This window comes from Mercenaria mercenaria, chromosome 17 (assembly GCF_021730395.1).
Source record: "Mercenaria mercenaria strain notata chromosome 17, MADL_Memer_1, whole genome shotgun sequence".
Classification (NCBI taxonomy): Eukaryota; Metazoa; Mollusca; class Bivalvia; order Venerida; family Veneridae; genus Mercenaria; species Mercenaria mercenaria.
Window position 1 is genome coordinate 1,061,903 of NC_069377.1, and position 18,272 is coordinate 1,080,174.

General features: G+C 34.0%; 1 protein-coding gene across 5 annotated transcripts in view; it reads left to right on the forward strand.

Annotated features, from left to right (window-relative positions):
* The window catches only part of LOC123536282 (uncharacterized), a 56,178-nt gene extending 45,194 nt beyond the window's left edge, over window positions 1-10,984 (forward strand). For 4 of the 5 annotated variants that reach the window (XM_045319304.2, XM_045319306.2, XM_045319307.2 and 1 more), the window contains 3 exons: window positions 160-304; window positions 1,178-1,204; window positions 4,613-10,984. In XM_045319304.2, coding sequence (XP_045175239.2) covers window positions 160-304; window positions 1,178-1,204; window positions 4,613-6,047 — 1,607 coding nt within the window. In that variant the 3' untranslated portion in view covers window positions 6,048-10,984. The remainder of the gene's footprint in view (window positions 1-159; window positions 305-1,177; window positions 1,205-4,612) is intronic. The other variant, XM_045319305.2, reaches the window with a different exon arrangement.
* The last annotated feature ends 7,288 nt before the right edge of the window (window positions 10,985-18,272 follow it).

Consider the following 18,272-nt stretch of genomic DNA (forward strand, 5'->3'; position numbering starts at 1 on the left):
CATTGAAAGCTGGATGATTTCAGCTTCTATTTACCAACAAACAAAGCAGTTTTCTCCAGAAGACCAACTGTTATGAAAGACTACATTTTATTATCTCAAGAGGTTTGTCTTCACTGTATAACATATTTTCTAAGACATTTTTCGTGTTGCATTTCGTAGCACAGTCACAAGCAGCTCCTCACATCAGAAAGAAAAAGTCAGCTTCCCCCAGTAGACAGAAGAACCGATACGAGGATTCAGTCAGTGCCCTTGCCTACCCGACTCCAAGACTCCCACCGTCACATTCTAGGAAATGTGACGCAAGGTATACATGAATGTTTAAAAATAGAGGGTCACTCAGTAAATGGTGTCATATATCATGTATGTTTCAGAAATAAAGCAATCTATTACCCTTACCTTTCTAAATTCTCTCAAAGTATTTACCCGTATGATTGATTTCCATATTTTGATATGGGTTGCTGGCGGTAGCTGCCTCAACGGCAGGGGTTCCGTTGTAACAAAGTTCTTGAGATGGATCGTCCAGTTTTTGAAATGGATCAAAGTCACAGGGACTTGCGTCCAGTAAGAAGCACAGATGTGGTGTGTAACCTAATTTTTTCCACCATTGTGCAAACTTCCATTATTGCTATCTTGAGTTTTACAAAGTCAGTTATATATATGACACCGTTTATTTAATGACCCTCATACACAATACCGATCTCATAGACTAATGACTTTTTTTAAGATTTAATGATACAACAACAGTTTCATATATAGTATTACAGACTCCATAACAATTCTATTACTGTTACGCAAGTTCACTTTTTGTTCTATCATTGCTATACTTTAACAGTTAAAGCAGAATGGTACAAATTATTCATATAATCTTTTTTCAAAGATTGTTTTGCTTATATTTGATTCTTCAGGAAAGACATAATGGGTCTAATGACTTTTCAAGGATAAACATGTTAGAAATGTTTCTTTCCAAAAAGTCAATGACAAAGGTCTTTAACAGAATTTTGTCAGATAAAGTTTACATTTGATATTATCTAGTACAAGGTCAGTTGGCATGTTTCGCTGCTGTATTTATAAAAATTATTAACTATAAAATATAAAAAAAGTAGCTGTTTAACTTGAAGATTATTGTCTTTCTGTTTAAATATGTATTTAAATAAGGTATATATATTTTGTGCAATAGAGAAAAATTGGAAAGGTTACAAAATATGTAAGTATACTCAGGAAAGGGAGATAATTCAACAAAGAGCTTTGTTCATTTTGTATTTTTAGTCTTTCAAGATTTCTTAGCCTCTAACACAGTATTTTGAAAGACTTGCTGTTGAAGTTTTGTCTTTGCCGGGTTCAAGCTGCAGGGTTCAAGCAGAAGTGTCAATTTTTGCAATTGTTATATAAAACTTACAAAGAAGAACTTAGAAATATATATGGTTCAGCAATAAGACTGATTTAAAACTACTGTAGTTTCCAAAGAACTATATACATAACAATATTTGTTTTATAGTGTTGATTATAAAGTTGAAAACACAATTCCTGAAAAAAAAAATATTTAATCAAATTCCACTTCATCATAAACATCCATCTTTTTTTACTAATACTTGCCAGATAATAGAAAATTGCTTGAACCCGGCTCTACTGTATTTAAACCTTCAAAGGGACTTAACTGTTTATGTATAAACCTTTAAGGGACTTAACTGTGTAACTAAACCTTTAAAGGGACTTAACTGTTATTAGTATATATAAACCTTTGAAGGGACTTAACTGTTTATATATAAACCTTTAAAGGGACCCAACTGTTTATTAGTATATATATATATATATATAAACCTTTAAAGGGACTTAACTGTTTATATATAAACCTTTAAAGGGACTTAACTGTTTATTAGTATATATAAACCTTTAAAGGGACTTAACTGTTTATATATAAACATTTAAAGGGACTTAACTGTTTATATATAAACCTTTAAAGGGACTTAACTGTTTATATATAAACCTTTAAAGGGACTTAACTGTTTGTTAGTATATGTAAACCTTTAAAGGTACTTAACTGTTTATATATAAACCTTTAAAGGGACTTAACTGTTTATATATAAACCTTTGAAGGGACTAAACTGTGTAAGTAAACCTTTAAAGAGACTTAACTGTTTATATATAAACCTTTAAAGGGACTTAACTGTGTTAGTAAACTTCCAAAATTACAGATTAACATGCTGTTCTGTAGTAGTCAAATTTTAGTACCTAATATTATGCACATTTTATACAATGGCACAAATTACCAACAAAAAGTAGAATTAAGAGTCCATATTGCATTTACTTCTTAAAAGAAAGCAAAACAAGTTCTGCAAAAAACTTCTTATAAAGAAAAATTCTTGTCAAAAAATATTTTGAAACATCTTGAAATTGCAGATATTTGGTAGTATCATAAGCCATTTGTTAGAGATTAGGGATAAAGGTTTTGAAGAATTTTGAACAAAATAAAGAAATATTTATTCTACAGGCTACATTGATTTTTGATTGTTTTTTTTTTTCTTTCCAACCATTGGATGTTGAAAGTTGAAATGGTGATAGCATGAAACCATGATGATGACAGTCAAATGTATAAAATCATGATCATGAAATTTGAAATCATGATGGTTGAAATGTAAAAGAATGAGGATGAAAACACAAAATCATGAAATTGTGAAAACTTGATATAATTTTCCATTTTTACCATCATGCATTTTGCTTTCCACCTTAAGCAATGGGGCCTCCGTGGCTGAGTAGTTAAGGTCACTGACTTCAAATCACTTGTCCCTCACCGATGTGGGTTCGAGCCAACAGGGCGTTGATTTCTTCATGTGAGGAAGTCATCCAGCTGGCATACGGAAGGTCGGTGGTTCTACCCATCTGCCCACTCATGATGAAATAATGCACGGAGGGGCACCTGGGGTCTTACTCCACCTTCAAATTCCGAAAGTCGCCATATGATCTATAATTGTGTAAGTGCAATGTTAAACCCAACAAAGTACCAAAACCAAACACAGAACTTTTCAAAGGAAGCTTATTGTATTCAGGGCCTATTGTGTGGAATGATTTACCAGGTGATATAAGAAATTGTTCATCTCTAGAAGCCTTCAAACATAAGACCAAAGCCTTCCTTATGCAATAAATCAAAGTACCTCTATTGCAGAGTTGATAGGTTGTTTAATTAAATTGAAAGGTATGTTTTCTAATTTGGAATGAATTTCTTTTAATACCTTTGTATGGCTTTAATACACCATTTGAATAATATGTCCATTTTAAGCAACCTGTTTATCTTTCTCTTAATATAAAGTTATACACATACATATGTCTGTATTGTTGTTAGCATTTTAGTTTCTATTATGTGAATATGTGTACGAATTTTGTTCTGTCTTACGTACATAAAATGTGTTGTTTCTTTGTTTTAAATGTACCATGTAAAATTGCTTAGAGGGTCCCAAGGTCGATTAGTATAATACTATGCTAATTGGGCAATAAAGACTTTACTTACTTACTTTACTTACTAACAAAAACCTTAAGCAATGCAATCATGGCTTTGACTTCCATTTTCATGGTTTGAATATTCACCATTGTGTCATGGACTTTCAGCATCTTGGTTTGGACTTCCATGTAAGAACCATCATAGTTTTAACTTTCATTGGACTCGAAAATCTTTAAGTTTCAGTTTTCATCATCAGGCATTCAACTGTCATCATGTAATTTTTAAGTTTTCTTTATCAGAGTTTTGTGATCTGACCTTTTATGGTAAGGGTCTAGAAATAATAAAAAAATGCCATGATCTGAATAACTAAAATGTTCTTGGCACAGATGTCATACTTTGTATATGGTGGAGGAATTGTATCTGACTATTTTCTGGTTCTGATTTTTCTCTCAGATAAAAGTACTAATACAGTTTGATAGAATGTGTGTTTGTTCTTTTTATTACTTTGTTTGTTTGTTTGAACACAAGAATATTGAATTTTTGACATCTGAAAAAAGCATATTAAGGCCTTAAAATAGTGTACTGGTACACAAGATTTCCTAGGACAGTTCAATTCTGTCATTGTTACATAATACTTAAGGAAAATAATTAAGGAAAAAGTGTATAGGTATTTTTAGTTTTAGAAAGAACTGTTAACTAGCACATGAAATGAAAACTTCAAATTAGCGTAGCCTTCACTTAGTGTCACTGTAGATATCTGACTTTCTTTTAACTAAACAGTTGTCTTACCTCAGATTCTAACCTGAAATATTGAAGAAAATTGTTATCCTCTTTAAATGTAAATCTTACGGAATAGGGCTTCTTATGGCAGTTGTTTACATACTGTAAGGTCATTCAGTTGTGTGGGCATAAAAATGGAAAATTTGGATCTATTTAATTTGGACTTCTTTTGACTACACCACAGAAGCACAGCTTTTTATACCAAAATTACTGACCATTTTGCAGACCGAGAATATGTGATGGAATGGTAATTGATGATTTTCATTACCAGTCAATTACCTTACAGGGAATAATTACATAATATTCATTTGTGGTTACATTTAAAACTTGGAATGTACTATATAAGTATAATAATTAGTTTTAAAAGCAATTTTGTCTTCTTTCTATTTTCATGTGTAGGTTCCGAGGTTGGTATGCAGCCCGTTCAAAGAAAGGTCCACACTATGTCCTTATGTCTCCATATTTCCACGATTCTCCAAAGGGTCAGCTGTTCCGAAAACTTGCACAGATGTCTGATGAAGAAGTCAAGAATATCCATGGAAATTTCCTCTACCGAAAAACAAAATCGAGTGAAATTGACCAGCGTCCAGTTACCGCCCCTGCTGTCATGACGATGGAAGAATACAGGGTGAAAATGGAACAGAACGCTGCATTGTTAAAGGGTCGTGACTCAAGGAATTCTAGAGTGTCATCTGGTTATGGAAGTACAGATGACAACATAGAAAAAGATTTGCCTACACCTACCTCAAAACTGCACGTGGATTTTAAAACTGAAGAAAAATATGAAGGCATTCAAGAAAACGAAAAAGTGAACAGTCCCGTTCCAGCTGAAAATGAAGATGTGTTTGAAAATATGAATGAATCTAGGGATAGTTTTGAAAGTGACAAAATTAAAATGATGGCTGCTGAAAAACAAACAGGAAAAGCAGGAAGACCGAGAGCAATATCAGCTTATGAACAGAGACAAGATAAGTTAAAAAGTAGCGGAGATGAAGTGTACCTAAGGGGACAGGAAGGGCGTTATCCAAGATCTAAATCAGCTGCAGGTGATAATCGAACTGAAGCTATTGAAGATGTGGCCCCAATGCCATATATGGACCATAGTAAACCAAAAATTGTTTCAGTTGGTAGCATTGGAAAGATATCTCTCCTAGAAAGCATATCTGAAGCAAAATTCTGGGAAGACTTGGCATTAGAACAACAAAGGGAAAAGAACAAACAGAGTTCTGAAATCGTAACCAAGTCAGAAAAAGAAGACAGCGGTACTGAAAGTATAGGAGATGAAGCTGCAGATGATGTGTATATTGAAGAGAAAATTTCTAGTCACTCAAAGAAGAACAATAATAATAGTAAAATAAAATCCGATCAAAACATTGGAGAAAGTGATATTCTTTCCTTGATTTTAGAAGACGAGAAAAATCGAAGAAAAAGGCAGAGGAGCTACCAGAAAAAGTCAAGGTTTGATTATTCCACAGTTAAGTCATGGAGTACAGGGTCTGGCAGTTCCAGGGCTTCAAGGATTGGTTCCTCTAACAGCAGAAGTTCTGCCTCCTCCAGATCAAGAAGTGGAACACCTGGAGAAAATGTGAAAGAACATTGTTCCTCACCAGATGCACACAAGACTGAAAGTTCAGACCAAAATACTAATCAAGTACCTCTAAAATCTGAAGACAAAACTTCTACTGTTAAAAAAAGAGTTGTTGTGAAGGATCATCAGGAAACAAGCAGAGCTAGAATGAAACCTGCAGCCAGTAAATATGATCGATTAGTAAAAAGATTGGGAGATGATATCTCACCATATATGAGACAGCAAATGTTGAAAATGTCTGCTTGATTCTTGATGAGAGAAGGATATGTATGGTTCACTGCCAACTATTTGATAGCTTTGTTTTTTTCATGAGATATTAATGAAATTCATAAGTCACTGAATTAAATTTAATGCTGTAAGAAGAATACTTTCAGCTGTATTCCCCAGTGCAAATGTTCCCCAAGGGATGTTGCATTTTGCAAAGCAGGGGCAGTTTTAAGGGATAAAAAAAATAAGAGACATCTATTAGGGGATGTGTTTATACAGGAAAATGTGATGTATTCTATTTGTACAGTCTCTGATTTTAAAAAAAGCAAATGTTTGCATCACAGAGTCTAAGAAACTAGTGCATATTTATGTAGATATGAAAACCAGAATCAGTGCATCTGGATGGCTTTTTCATAATAATTAAATGGATCACCTGGCAAAATTAGAATTTTATATTTTCCATGAAAAACAACATAAGGTATGAAATACTATTGTGTATAAATTTCTGATGAAAAATAGACAGATTGGATAGGTTCTTTTATTTCTACCAATGTGTAAATTTCGTATCAATAATCATGTACACTATAATATAAATGCATAATCTGTAGTACTGCAGAATTATATTTTTCCTAAATTATATGAACTTATTTGGATGACATTCATTAATCTATGACTTATGTTATATTCATTTTCAAGCTGCACATTTTTTGTCCACTACCATAGGGCTTTCATCTGATTGTCCCAATTTAATATTTTTTGAAAATTTTGCTGTGATTCCTAAATCTTGTATAACTCTGCTATGTTTACTTTAGTCAGAAGTGAAACTTGTATTCCTAAATCAGACAGTTTTCCCTCTCCTCAAAAAATCTCTGTCCACTTTCTTAAACAGAATTGAAATTTATCTTTTGCAAGGAATTAATGGTATTTTTTGGTTAACTAGATTTTTTGTTGTTTTATTGTATTTTTTGCAGATTGCTTGTTATTTTTAATGGGCTTCGATTCTTGAAAAACTTGTTTAGTTTCTCAAGTATCTGACAAATTGCCAGTATCATAATTCATAAAGTTCTATTTCATTTCATTTGTAAGATTTCAATGCCTCATCAGTAACAATAAATTGTTGCTAGCTACATTCTTGACAACTGATTTATGGCAATTTTCCTTTGTTTTTGTAATCTCTACAAACGTAAGAGAAGCCAAATAAGTGATAAATTTTCTATTTCAGCTTTAGTATATAATGATTTATTTCTTTCAATGGTATTTTTTTATTTTTGTTTGTCTATGTTTGGGTGCTATTATATAATATCTGTGATACATCTAGGTCTTCATGTTGTTGGTTTGCCAATAAAAAAAAGGCATAAGAAGTCATTCTGTATTTACTTTAAAATGTGAAAACAAGAGATTTTTAGTAAAACTGATATTGTATATAGAATATGGTCATGTTAAGAGCAGAATTTATTCACCTTTTTCATCTTCATGACACACACCTTAGACTTAGCATGCTGGACATGATTATGTCTCCCCCAGGAGACATATTGTTTTTGCCCTGTCCGTCCGTCCGTCCGTCTGTCCGTCCGTCCGTACGTCACACTTCATTTCCGAGCAATAACTGGAGAACCATTTGACCTAGAACCTTCAAACTTCATAGGGTTGTAGGGCTGCTGGAGTAGACGACCCCTATTGTTTTTGGGGTCACTCCTTCAAAGGTCAAGGTCACAGGGGCCTGAACATTGAAAACCATTTCCGATCAATAACTAGAGAACCACTTGACACAGAATGTTGAAACTTCATAGGATGATTGGCCATGAAGAGTAGATGACCCCTATTGATTTTGGGGTCACTCCATCAAAGGGCCTGAACATTGAAAACCATTTCCAATCAATAACTAGAGAACCACTTGACCCAGAATGTTGAAACTTCATAGGATGATTGGTCATGAAGAGTAGATGACCCTTATTGATTTTTGGGTCACTCCGTCAAAGGTCAAGGTCACAGGGGCCTGAACATTGAAAACCATTTCCGATCAATAACTAGAGAACCACTTGACACAGAATGTTGAAACTTCATAGGATGATTGATCATGAAGAGTAGATGACCCCTATTGATTTTGGGGTCACTCCGTCAAAGGTCAAGGTCACAGGGGCCTGAACATTGAAAACCATTTCCGATCAATAACTAGAGAACCACTTGACCCAGAATGTTGAAACTTCATAGGATGATTGTACATGCAAAGTAGATGACTTCTATCGATTTTGGGGTCACTCCATTAAAGGTCAAGGTCACAGGGGCCTGAACATTGAAAACCATTTCCGGTCAGTAACTTGAGAACCACTTGACCCAGAATGTTGAAACTTAATAGGATGATTGGTCATGCAGAGTAGATGACCCCTAACGATTTTGGGGTCACTCTGTTAAAGGTCAAGGCCACAGGGGCCTGAACATGGAAAACCATTTCCAATCAATAACTTGAGATCCACTTGACCAAGAATGTTGAAACTTCATAGGATGATTGTTCATGCAGAGTAAATGACCCCTATTGTTTTTGGGGTCACTCCGTCAAAGGTCAGGGTCACAGAGGCCTGAACATTGATAACCAGTTCCTATCAATAACTTGAGAACCACTTGACCCAGAATGTTGAATCTTCATAGGATGATTGGACATGCAGAGTAGATGACCCCTATTTATTTTGAGGTCACTTGATCAAAGGTCAAGGTCACAGGAGCCTGAACAGTGACTTGAGAACCACTAGGCCAAGAGTGTTGAAATTTAGCGGGTTGACTGGACATGCCAAGTAGATGATCCCTATTGCAGCCAACCATCAGTGTCTCTTTGACTTTCGCTCCTGACCCCTATTGACTTCTTGCCTATAGGACTTTGCATTGGGGGAGACATGCGCTTTTTTACAAAAGCATTTTCTAGTTAATTCTGCCTTTGCGACCAGTGTAGATCATCATTAGGTCAGCTTGCACAACCATGCAGTCTGATCATGATCTGCACTGTTCGCTATTCAGCCAGTATCTTTTTGGTAAGCACCCCTTTTAACAGTGATGGTACTGTCCAAATTGAAAGTTGGAGAAGTTTGTTATAGAAATTTAGCAGGGTAAGAGTTAAAAAGCTGGACAAAGTACAGGACTTGTTCTCAAGTAGATCATACAGCAGTTCATTTAAATACTTCACTTTCAAAGATGTATCTGTCTGTAAATTTGTGTTGTATCCTTGCGCAAGATTTCAGTCACACACAAATGCACCAAAATTGCAGTTGAAAACCTACATTGGACATAGTCAAAACAATAACATTCACGGGGGACAGATTTTCACACATTCTGTGATTGAGCAGATGTAGAAGTTAAATCCAAAAGAATGCGTAAAATACCAGTTCATTTTATGTTTAGATGTTGGATTCATTTTCCCAGGAAGTAGCAATTTTGGACAAAACCACAAAATTTCAGGTTAAGCAAAAACCACAATATTTCATGTTCACAAAATTGATTTTTTATTGTTTTACTGCTTACCTTTATACTCCTTAACAGACATTATGGAGATAGATTCCTGACCTTCAAAACCTAAAGACAACGTAATGAAAGCTGTGTTTCATTTCTGGATACTGGTATTTGGATTTTGTGGATCAACCTTGCAAAACACAAAATTTCCAATAATTAAACCTTCAAATCTAGGTCTTGGTTTGTTTCTATGTTTAAATGTATGAATATAGATGGATAAAATTCATTACAGTTTCGATAGGAAACTGCTTTCTGCTGGTTTTACTTTTTAATCAATGTATTATATATACTACATGGAAGTTTATGTGACCTGCAAGTTTGACAATGTGTGATAGATGCTTAGCAACCTGTTAAATGTACCAGTATGTGTACGGTTACTAACAAGTTCTAGAGAATGTGTGAATACTGTAGGCGATTTGCCAATCCCAATTTGTTCATTATTTATACCTATTGCATGTCTCCCTGCATGATCTCACTGTTCCTTAGTCTAACAAAAAATCATTTAATAACTAGTCACTATCTGTAATTAGTACCATTTCATGTCATACGGCGTGCTTTTTGTTGAAGAGTTTATTTCAGTAACATGTAAATGACACTTTAAATATACAGTCAGAAGTAAGGTTGCCATGGAGACCATTTACCCTGTCTGGTGTATAAACCTAGGATTGCTGGATTGCTTACAGGATTGTGCTTCGGAATTTGTTTCTGATCCAATTCTTGTTCCATGAAAATGTTGGTAAAACTGTGGTTTCTGTATAGTACTAGTATTTGACCTAGATTTTTTCATCCACTATAACTCGGTATCTAACTCGTCCAGGACTTGGACCAAAACTGTTTTTTACAGCAGAAGTTTGGATGCCAGACATCACATTAACAACTTATATCTCACCGTAAAACTTCACTTCAGGTAAACTTAAAACCAAGTAACAGAGGAAGAACATAGTAACAACTACAAATAAACTGTTTTTAAATAGCTTTATTTATCCAAAAGATTGGGATGACATCATAAAAACTGGAAATGTGCAAGAATACAAAAACTGTTACCATACAAAGTTTAGCCACTATTTGAAGTGCATGTTGTAAAACTACAAGGCAAGTTAAAGACGATCAAACAATCTTTGGACAAGGTTTCAGCTTCTATAATTTTCTGAAATAACAGAACTTTATTCAGATAACAATCTCCAGACATTGCAGAAATACTGTCCCAGCAGGAGAAAAAACTTACATGGAAAATGATTTTCCTCCATTGGAAAGAGATTCCAGGATTTTTTTTTAAGTCCTAAAAAAGTTGTGATTTCAATTCTTGTATGTGTAACAGTAAGTTTAGTAAATCTCGTACGAAACTGTAAACGTCAAATTTGTCGAATTAATCTATCCACTTCTAGCTATATTGTGAACTCTACTTGTTTGAAACTTCTGATATACGTCTTATTGAACATGTATAGGTAAACTGTGTGAACATCCTAACATTCTGAAATTTGACATCTCTGAAATAAAGAATGAAGTCCTACACAAATGCATAGCCATACACAAAGCTATGCCAAACATGAATGCAATCTTACACATATGCATAGCCATAGAAGACGGGCATAGCCGAGAAGGAATGAGATCACACAACCTCTTCTATTTGCTACCTACAAAATCTAATATGTTAAAACACACAAGCATGTATCACAGAAAGGCTGTAAACAAACCGGAAAGAAATCGAAACCTTATCCAAAAATCATCGTAGATTATACAATATATATTCTGAATACACACGCATAGCTAAAAACAGATGAAAAACTCAATGCTGATATAAATGGAGTGTTTATAGTTACGTATTAAAAATAATCCCATGAATATAAAAATCTAACAAAAATATGTCACTAGAAAATACAATAGCCTTACGATTTAACTAATTTTCAGTCACTTGCACCTCCAACTTCTATTACATGATACAGAAAAAACATCTTCTGTTGCTATTCTCACTTGTATATGTAAACAACCATATTTTAAGCTTCTAATCTATCAAAGTATTAAAGACATTGGACCTTAAACGGCAACTGGTAATTTTCATGTAATATTGTGTTCGTACAGTTAAAACTCGATATCTTGAACTCCAAACGATCAGTCGTATTACTTTGATAACCGAAATTTGACTTAAAATTATATTTTGTGAATGTGTTTTTAGGACGAGACTTGAAAATGTCTTCGAAATAGCTAAGATTTTGAGATAAGCAAGTTCAGGATATCGAGTTTTCTGCATTCTTCCAATGATACTATAGCTCATACAGGCATCTGGCTTTCCGTTACTACCTGAGAATGACCATACCATATACAGCGAATACACAATCCATCAGAACTTTCCAACTGTTGTAACCAGTACTCCTTTATATCCAGATCCGGAGAACTTTCAAAACAGATCTTAACCTTTAGCATGCTAGATAAATTGTTGTCTGCTGGAAATGTCGTCTGCTAAAATTGTAAAGTTCATTCAATTTGCTCCAAAATTGGAAGAAATATTGTCAGAGTAGCAAACAGCTTGGAACCTGATCAGACGCCGATTTAATCGGCGTCTGATCTGGTTCTAAGCTGTTTGCAAAGGCTGTTAAATTCGCCTGCAGCAGGCTAAGGGTTAAAGTCTGTCTGTCGTGTCAAAATTCTTTAAGCAATTTGATTCAATCCGAGTTTTTGCTGAATGCTACAAATTCGAGAGAAAAAATTGTTTTCACCAAAATTGTTTATAATGAATAACAGTGTAAAGAAAAATTTTGTATATTTTGTAACCTAATGAGCCAGTATTTGAAAACATATTGCTGGAAACAACTTTTTTTCCACTCCTAGGTTACTTAATTTACATTAAAAACATTTCTCATTTTCATTAATTGTAATAAATTTTTAGGTAAGCCCCATTAGGCATTCTATGGCAGTCCAGAACAGTGTAAATCTTCTCATCTTTTATGATAAAAAAGGCCAGCTATTTAGTGTGTTTATGCCTAGAGGACTGAGACCCTATACAGTAACCGGTGTCTGACTTCTAACACAAAGGGCAGTTCCAGAGTGTACTGTTTTCTTTTTTGAAATTTTTCTATGAAAGAAGATAGCAAAAATCAGGCAGTAACTAGAGCTGCTTTTGAGAAATGTGCATGTCTCCCACAACTGCCTAATCATCTAAATAGTAAGTCAGTCTTTATATACTGTTTACTTAGAGCACATGCACATAAAGGACCTCAAAAGGACTCCTATACTACAAGAGTGCATGCGCATTTTTGACACCAAAAGGAGCCCTGTTCTACTTTTATAAGTAGTATAGGGGTCCTTTTGGTGTCAAAAATGCACAAGAATATTCAGAGCGTTTATTGGCAATTCAAGGGCCATAATTCCAAAGTGCCTGGGCCAATTTGGTTAGTTATCGAACTTGGCCGAGCACTTATTGGCAAACACATTTTGTTCAAGTTTGGTGAAGATTGGATGAGAAATGTTCGACTCAAGAGTGCGGACAAGCTTTATGACAGACAGACACATACACAGACAGGAGTAAATCAATATGTCTCCCACACCACTGTATGGTGGGAGACATAAATATTGTATAAGGATATAAACAAAAGTTTTCTTGAACAAAAAAACAATGTAAAAATAATTCAAAGTATGAAAGTAAAACCCATGCTGGGAAGTTATTACTTTCTAAATGCAACAACAACAACAACAGTATCCAAGACAAATTCTTAAATCAGCAGAAAGAATGAAATGTTTTTGATAAAAAAAAAATGCTAAACCTCCTGTTGAAATATATAGTCCAACAAATTTTCAAGCAAAACTGCTTAATGAATTTCATGGTTACTTAACTAAAACTGGTAAACGAAAATACCTTACTAGAATTTGTATGCATTTATTATTATCCCAATCTTTGTAATGCATTAATTAAAATACAATACTTTAATGAATTAAAGAAGTGCTTTCATTTTGCACTGTTATTATCACTAAATAGAAAGGAAATGACAAAATACGGCATGGTCTGACAAAATACGGCATCACCTGACAAAATACGGCACAGCCTGATAAAATACGGCATTGCCTGACAAAATACGGCATGGCCTGACAAAATACAGCATAGCCAAATGTCAATGGAGACAGATACAAATGAATTGGTCATAATGTAATGTGAGCAAGTGTCTTTTCTTTCAGCCATGTATATACATTAAATAAATACTTTAACATCTAAAGAAATCTTTTTTTTTTTTAATTTTTCTTTCTCCTGACAATAAAGTATATTTTTCAATGTAATTCACAACAACAACCTTTTCAGAATATGAAAAAGGGTACTTTGAGGAAGATGTCAAAAAGGACCATCTTGATGGAATCAAGGTTTTAAAACTTGAGATTGAAGACCAGTCTAAAATTCTGCTTTGCCATTGGTCAATTTTGAAAATGCTCTCAGAAATAGCCAATCAAATGTTTCAATTGTCAGACTGGTCTCTAACCTGGTACATAATCTCAGATCCTGATTACTTTGAAACAAAATTTAATGCTTAAATAATTTCATAAATTTTCCAGGTACCTGCTTCACTTAAAATTATAAATTAAAGAAAACATACAAAAATTTATTTCATTAACCAGAAATAATCAAATTTCATGAATCTGAAAAAAAATTCTATGATTTCAACATCAGTCTGAACCATGATATAAAAACAACAGGACGAAGCTCAAATGGGCCCAAGTCGCTCGTCTGAGGAGGACCTTGATCTTGCAAGTGACGAAATGCGAACATTCGTTAAGCAGTTCATTAAAAGTAATATAAAGATTTTTCTATTTTTGCCGTGATGGCTCCAAAATGTGTATCTATTAGAGAGTCCAACTACCATTACAACAGATCAAGTTTGATCCTTCTGGTTTCATCGGAAGAATTTGTCTTTAGCCTGCTGGCGGCAAGTGATTTTGCCTTTGCGACCAGTGCAGACCAAGATCTCATGGTCTGCACTGTTGGCTATTCAGTAAGTAAATTTTTAATGAACATCCCTTCAAATAATAAATGGTATTGTCTGAATTGAATGACAGACCAGTCCATTTTAGAAATTTAGCAGGGTAAAAGGTTAAAAAGTTTTCTATTTCAGCTTCGGCTGCCTCTACCTTCAGTCAAGGGAATATCCAAATACACTACAGAAGATCTCTCTATCAGTTTATAGGAGGAATAAGTTGTCCTATGGTTTGTCTTTCTATTTTGAGCTTTGTCGCCCCTGGAAAGCAAAACCATCAGACAAAACATAGAGAGAGGTTCATGCAAGGATGCTATGGAACAAGTTTTGTTATTATCGTTAGAAAATACAGCTTAAACATTTTAAGATTTTTAGCTCTGGAGTCCTCTATTAAGCAGAACCATTTTTATAAACATGAAAGTGGTCCATGCAAATATGCAACAGACCAAGTTTGATGAAGATCCATTCAGCAGTTCATAAGATGTTGTTAAAAGGTTTTACTATTTTATGCTCTGGCGAACCTTATGGAACTTGTGACCAAGCACAATCCTATAAACAAAACTTGAGACTGGTCTATACAACAATGCTACAGACCAACTTTGGTGTAATTCTGGCCAGTAGTTTCAGAAGACAGTACGTTTTAAGTAGAAATGCTGAAACAGAACGATAGGAACAGGACGACAGACACTGGACCATCCACCTATACTAATACCTCACCCTGAACATGTTCAGGTGAGCTAACAATTAAAGTTCTATTTTTATCACCTTGGTAAATCTGGAAACTGTTTTTTTTTGCAAATTGAGCAAAAAAGAAATATTTCATTTTATAAAAATAACAAAAACTTTCCCCCAATACATTCCTTTAAAAATCAGAGGCAAATATAAACATAATATTTACAATACAAAATGGCCGAAATATGCATACATATCAATAATAGTATGAACCATCGAACACACTTACAATGCTATAAAACGTATCAATATTAAATAGAAAATACATCTTTAATACACTAATCTGTCCAAAAATACACAAAAACGACAGAAAATAATTGACTACAAAATATGAATACACACAGCACTAAAATATAGAATAGGATCTGAGGGAAAATAAAGTAAATGCCTGCCATCCTTCAATTTCCATACAGCTAAATCTAGCCCTGAATTTTCAAAAAAAAAAAAGAAAAAAAAATCGAGTAAACACTTTAAGATACAGTCCAACTTCTCGGCCAAAAGCTGGGCATTTAATTCCAATAAAATCCCTATTAAATAACATAAATTGGCTACCTCGGATTGCCTTAAGGAGGATAGCTGGAGCTCTCGAAGCATGCCCCTGGTCCCAAATATTATAGTTACAATCATAACACTTTTTTTTGCTCAAACAAGAGAAGGCGCAATTTATACATCGAGAACCAGTTTGCACATTTCATCAGTGATCTATATATATAGCATAACATTTTTATGTAAATCTGGTTGACTTGAATTACATATGGCTAGAACAAATTTTGAAATGCCCTGCAAGTTTGAGTAAACAAAGTTGGACTGTATATGCCTACTGATCCTTAATTCTCAGTACCTTCTATCAAAACTTGAGTCAGTAAAATAACTTTTATTGATATTTAACAGCCTTTTATAAATTACTTGCAGTCCATATTGGATACCAACATTAACATATCGCAGACAAAATGTTACCTATCAGCAGCTGTTTGTAGATCATATTATAAAAATCATTTCCCATCTTCACTGTGTCCAACTAGCAGCAATTTTTTGCGGTAAAAGTAATGCGGATATCCTGAACCAGAATAAAGCATGTAATCACTATTTAATCTCCTCAAAATCTGAAAATCTCTTACAAATGCCACTGTGCATACACTGAGAAAAGATTGGCAAGATCAAAGGGCATTCACATCATCAGTACTTCTACCACAAATCCACACTACTAGTTGTACATGGTGATGCAGCTAAAAACCTACTCCACCACCTTGTATTCTGCATGAAAAACTTATTGTCTTTCATGCTACATTAGTCACCACTAACAAAACATAAATTTCACATAAAGTGTAACAAATTTTATACACTGAAAACCAATTAGAACTTTAACAGAAACTAGTTTTTTAAAGTCATTTAACTTCTGTTAGCATCACTGCCCCAACATACATGTAGGCAATGAAACCATGAAAAGCCACGATATATTCACATAGAACATAGAAACATCTGTAAAATATGAATACCAACATGTATCCAAAACGGCAAAATTTAAATTCGAGCGCTCAATGCGAAACTAGTCTAAGTGTATATAGAAATAGAAGCAGATAGACTAGTTCCGCGTTGAGCCAAACTAGTCTAAGTGTATATAGAAACAGAAGCAGATAGACTAGTTCCCCGTTGCGCCAAACTAGTCTAATTGTATATAGAAATAGAAGCAGATAGACTAGTTTCGCATTGAGCCCTCAAAATGTTGTTTTTATAAAGGAGCAAATGCCCCTAGAGTAAAACTATTGTAATTTTTTCTTTATTTATATACAGGACTGGTACAGTAATTTTGCAGTGGAAGTCTGAAAAGGAAATCATTTCCTTAAAATGAAATGGGGACCAGTCTAAAATACCTGAGCATCTCATTGGCTACCTTGGAGCAGCATCAAGAAATTGACCAATGGTTACTCTGCATTTTGAGACTTGTCTCCAAAATCAATTTCATAATCATTGAGGTTTAAAGCAGTTATCACTTGGAAACCTTTGCACAGTTTCTGACAACCTTAACAAGGAGAGAAAAGTGTTAAATAAAACCATACATTTGAAACACTAATGGCAAAATCTAACAGCAGCACAGTATAAAAAAATTTTCTATCCCTTAATTACAGACCAAAGAAACTTGTGTAAAACCATCTGAATTTTTGTAAACTTTATTCAAGGATTTTTTCCCCCTTTCTTTGTTATAAAGCTAAATTTTCAAGACATTTCAAGGCTTAAGCAGAAATGATATAGTGCTATCATGGATATACAGAGGTCACTGCTGCAATTGTAAAACAAAAATCCAAGCTTATAAAACAGTCAGAAACTGGAGACCAGTCTCAACAACAAACTCTGTAACAGCCAATCAGATGCTAGAGTTTTAAAACTGGTCATCCAGCTCTGTAATTTATAACTTTAGCCCTTACCCTGCTAAATTTTTATAATGAACTAGTCCATCTTTCAATTTGGACAGTATCACTAGCTGTTAAAAAGGGTGCTTACCAAAAAGATACTGACTAAATGGCAAACAGTCCAGATCTTGATCAGTCTGCACGGATGTGCAGGCCAATCATGATCTACACTGGACGCAAAGGCAGAATCAATTGTGTCCAGCATAATAAGGGTTAGAATGCAAAATGCTCTAACACTTTAAGAATGACCAAAAAAAATACCTACAGAAAAATGCAAAGAATATAGTGTCTTACAGTTAATCACAAGCAATAAAAGCAAACAGTTCAATCTACCAAATGTACTTATTAATTTTTCATTTAAAGAAAAGACTTGACCTAATTCTAAACTTAATTATTTCTAAATATAGATAATACCAACAACAAAGTACCATTCAACTACTTTTATTACAAAATATTTCAAATATTTCAAAATTCTGTTCCATTTTTTTTTTCAAATATAAAAGTAAAGCAGAAAGTATAAAAATTCTTTTTTTTTCTCCAGGAATATTAATTTACATTCATAATAGTATCCCTAAAAAAACGAAACCAAAGCAAAATGGCATACATCACTTACTTCAAGTCAAAGTCTTCTGAACTTTTTCCATGCACTACCCAATAGTTTTATTCATTGG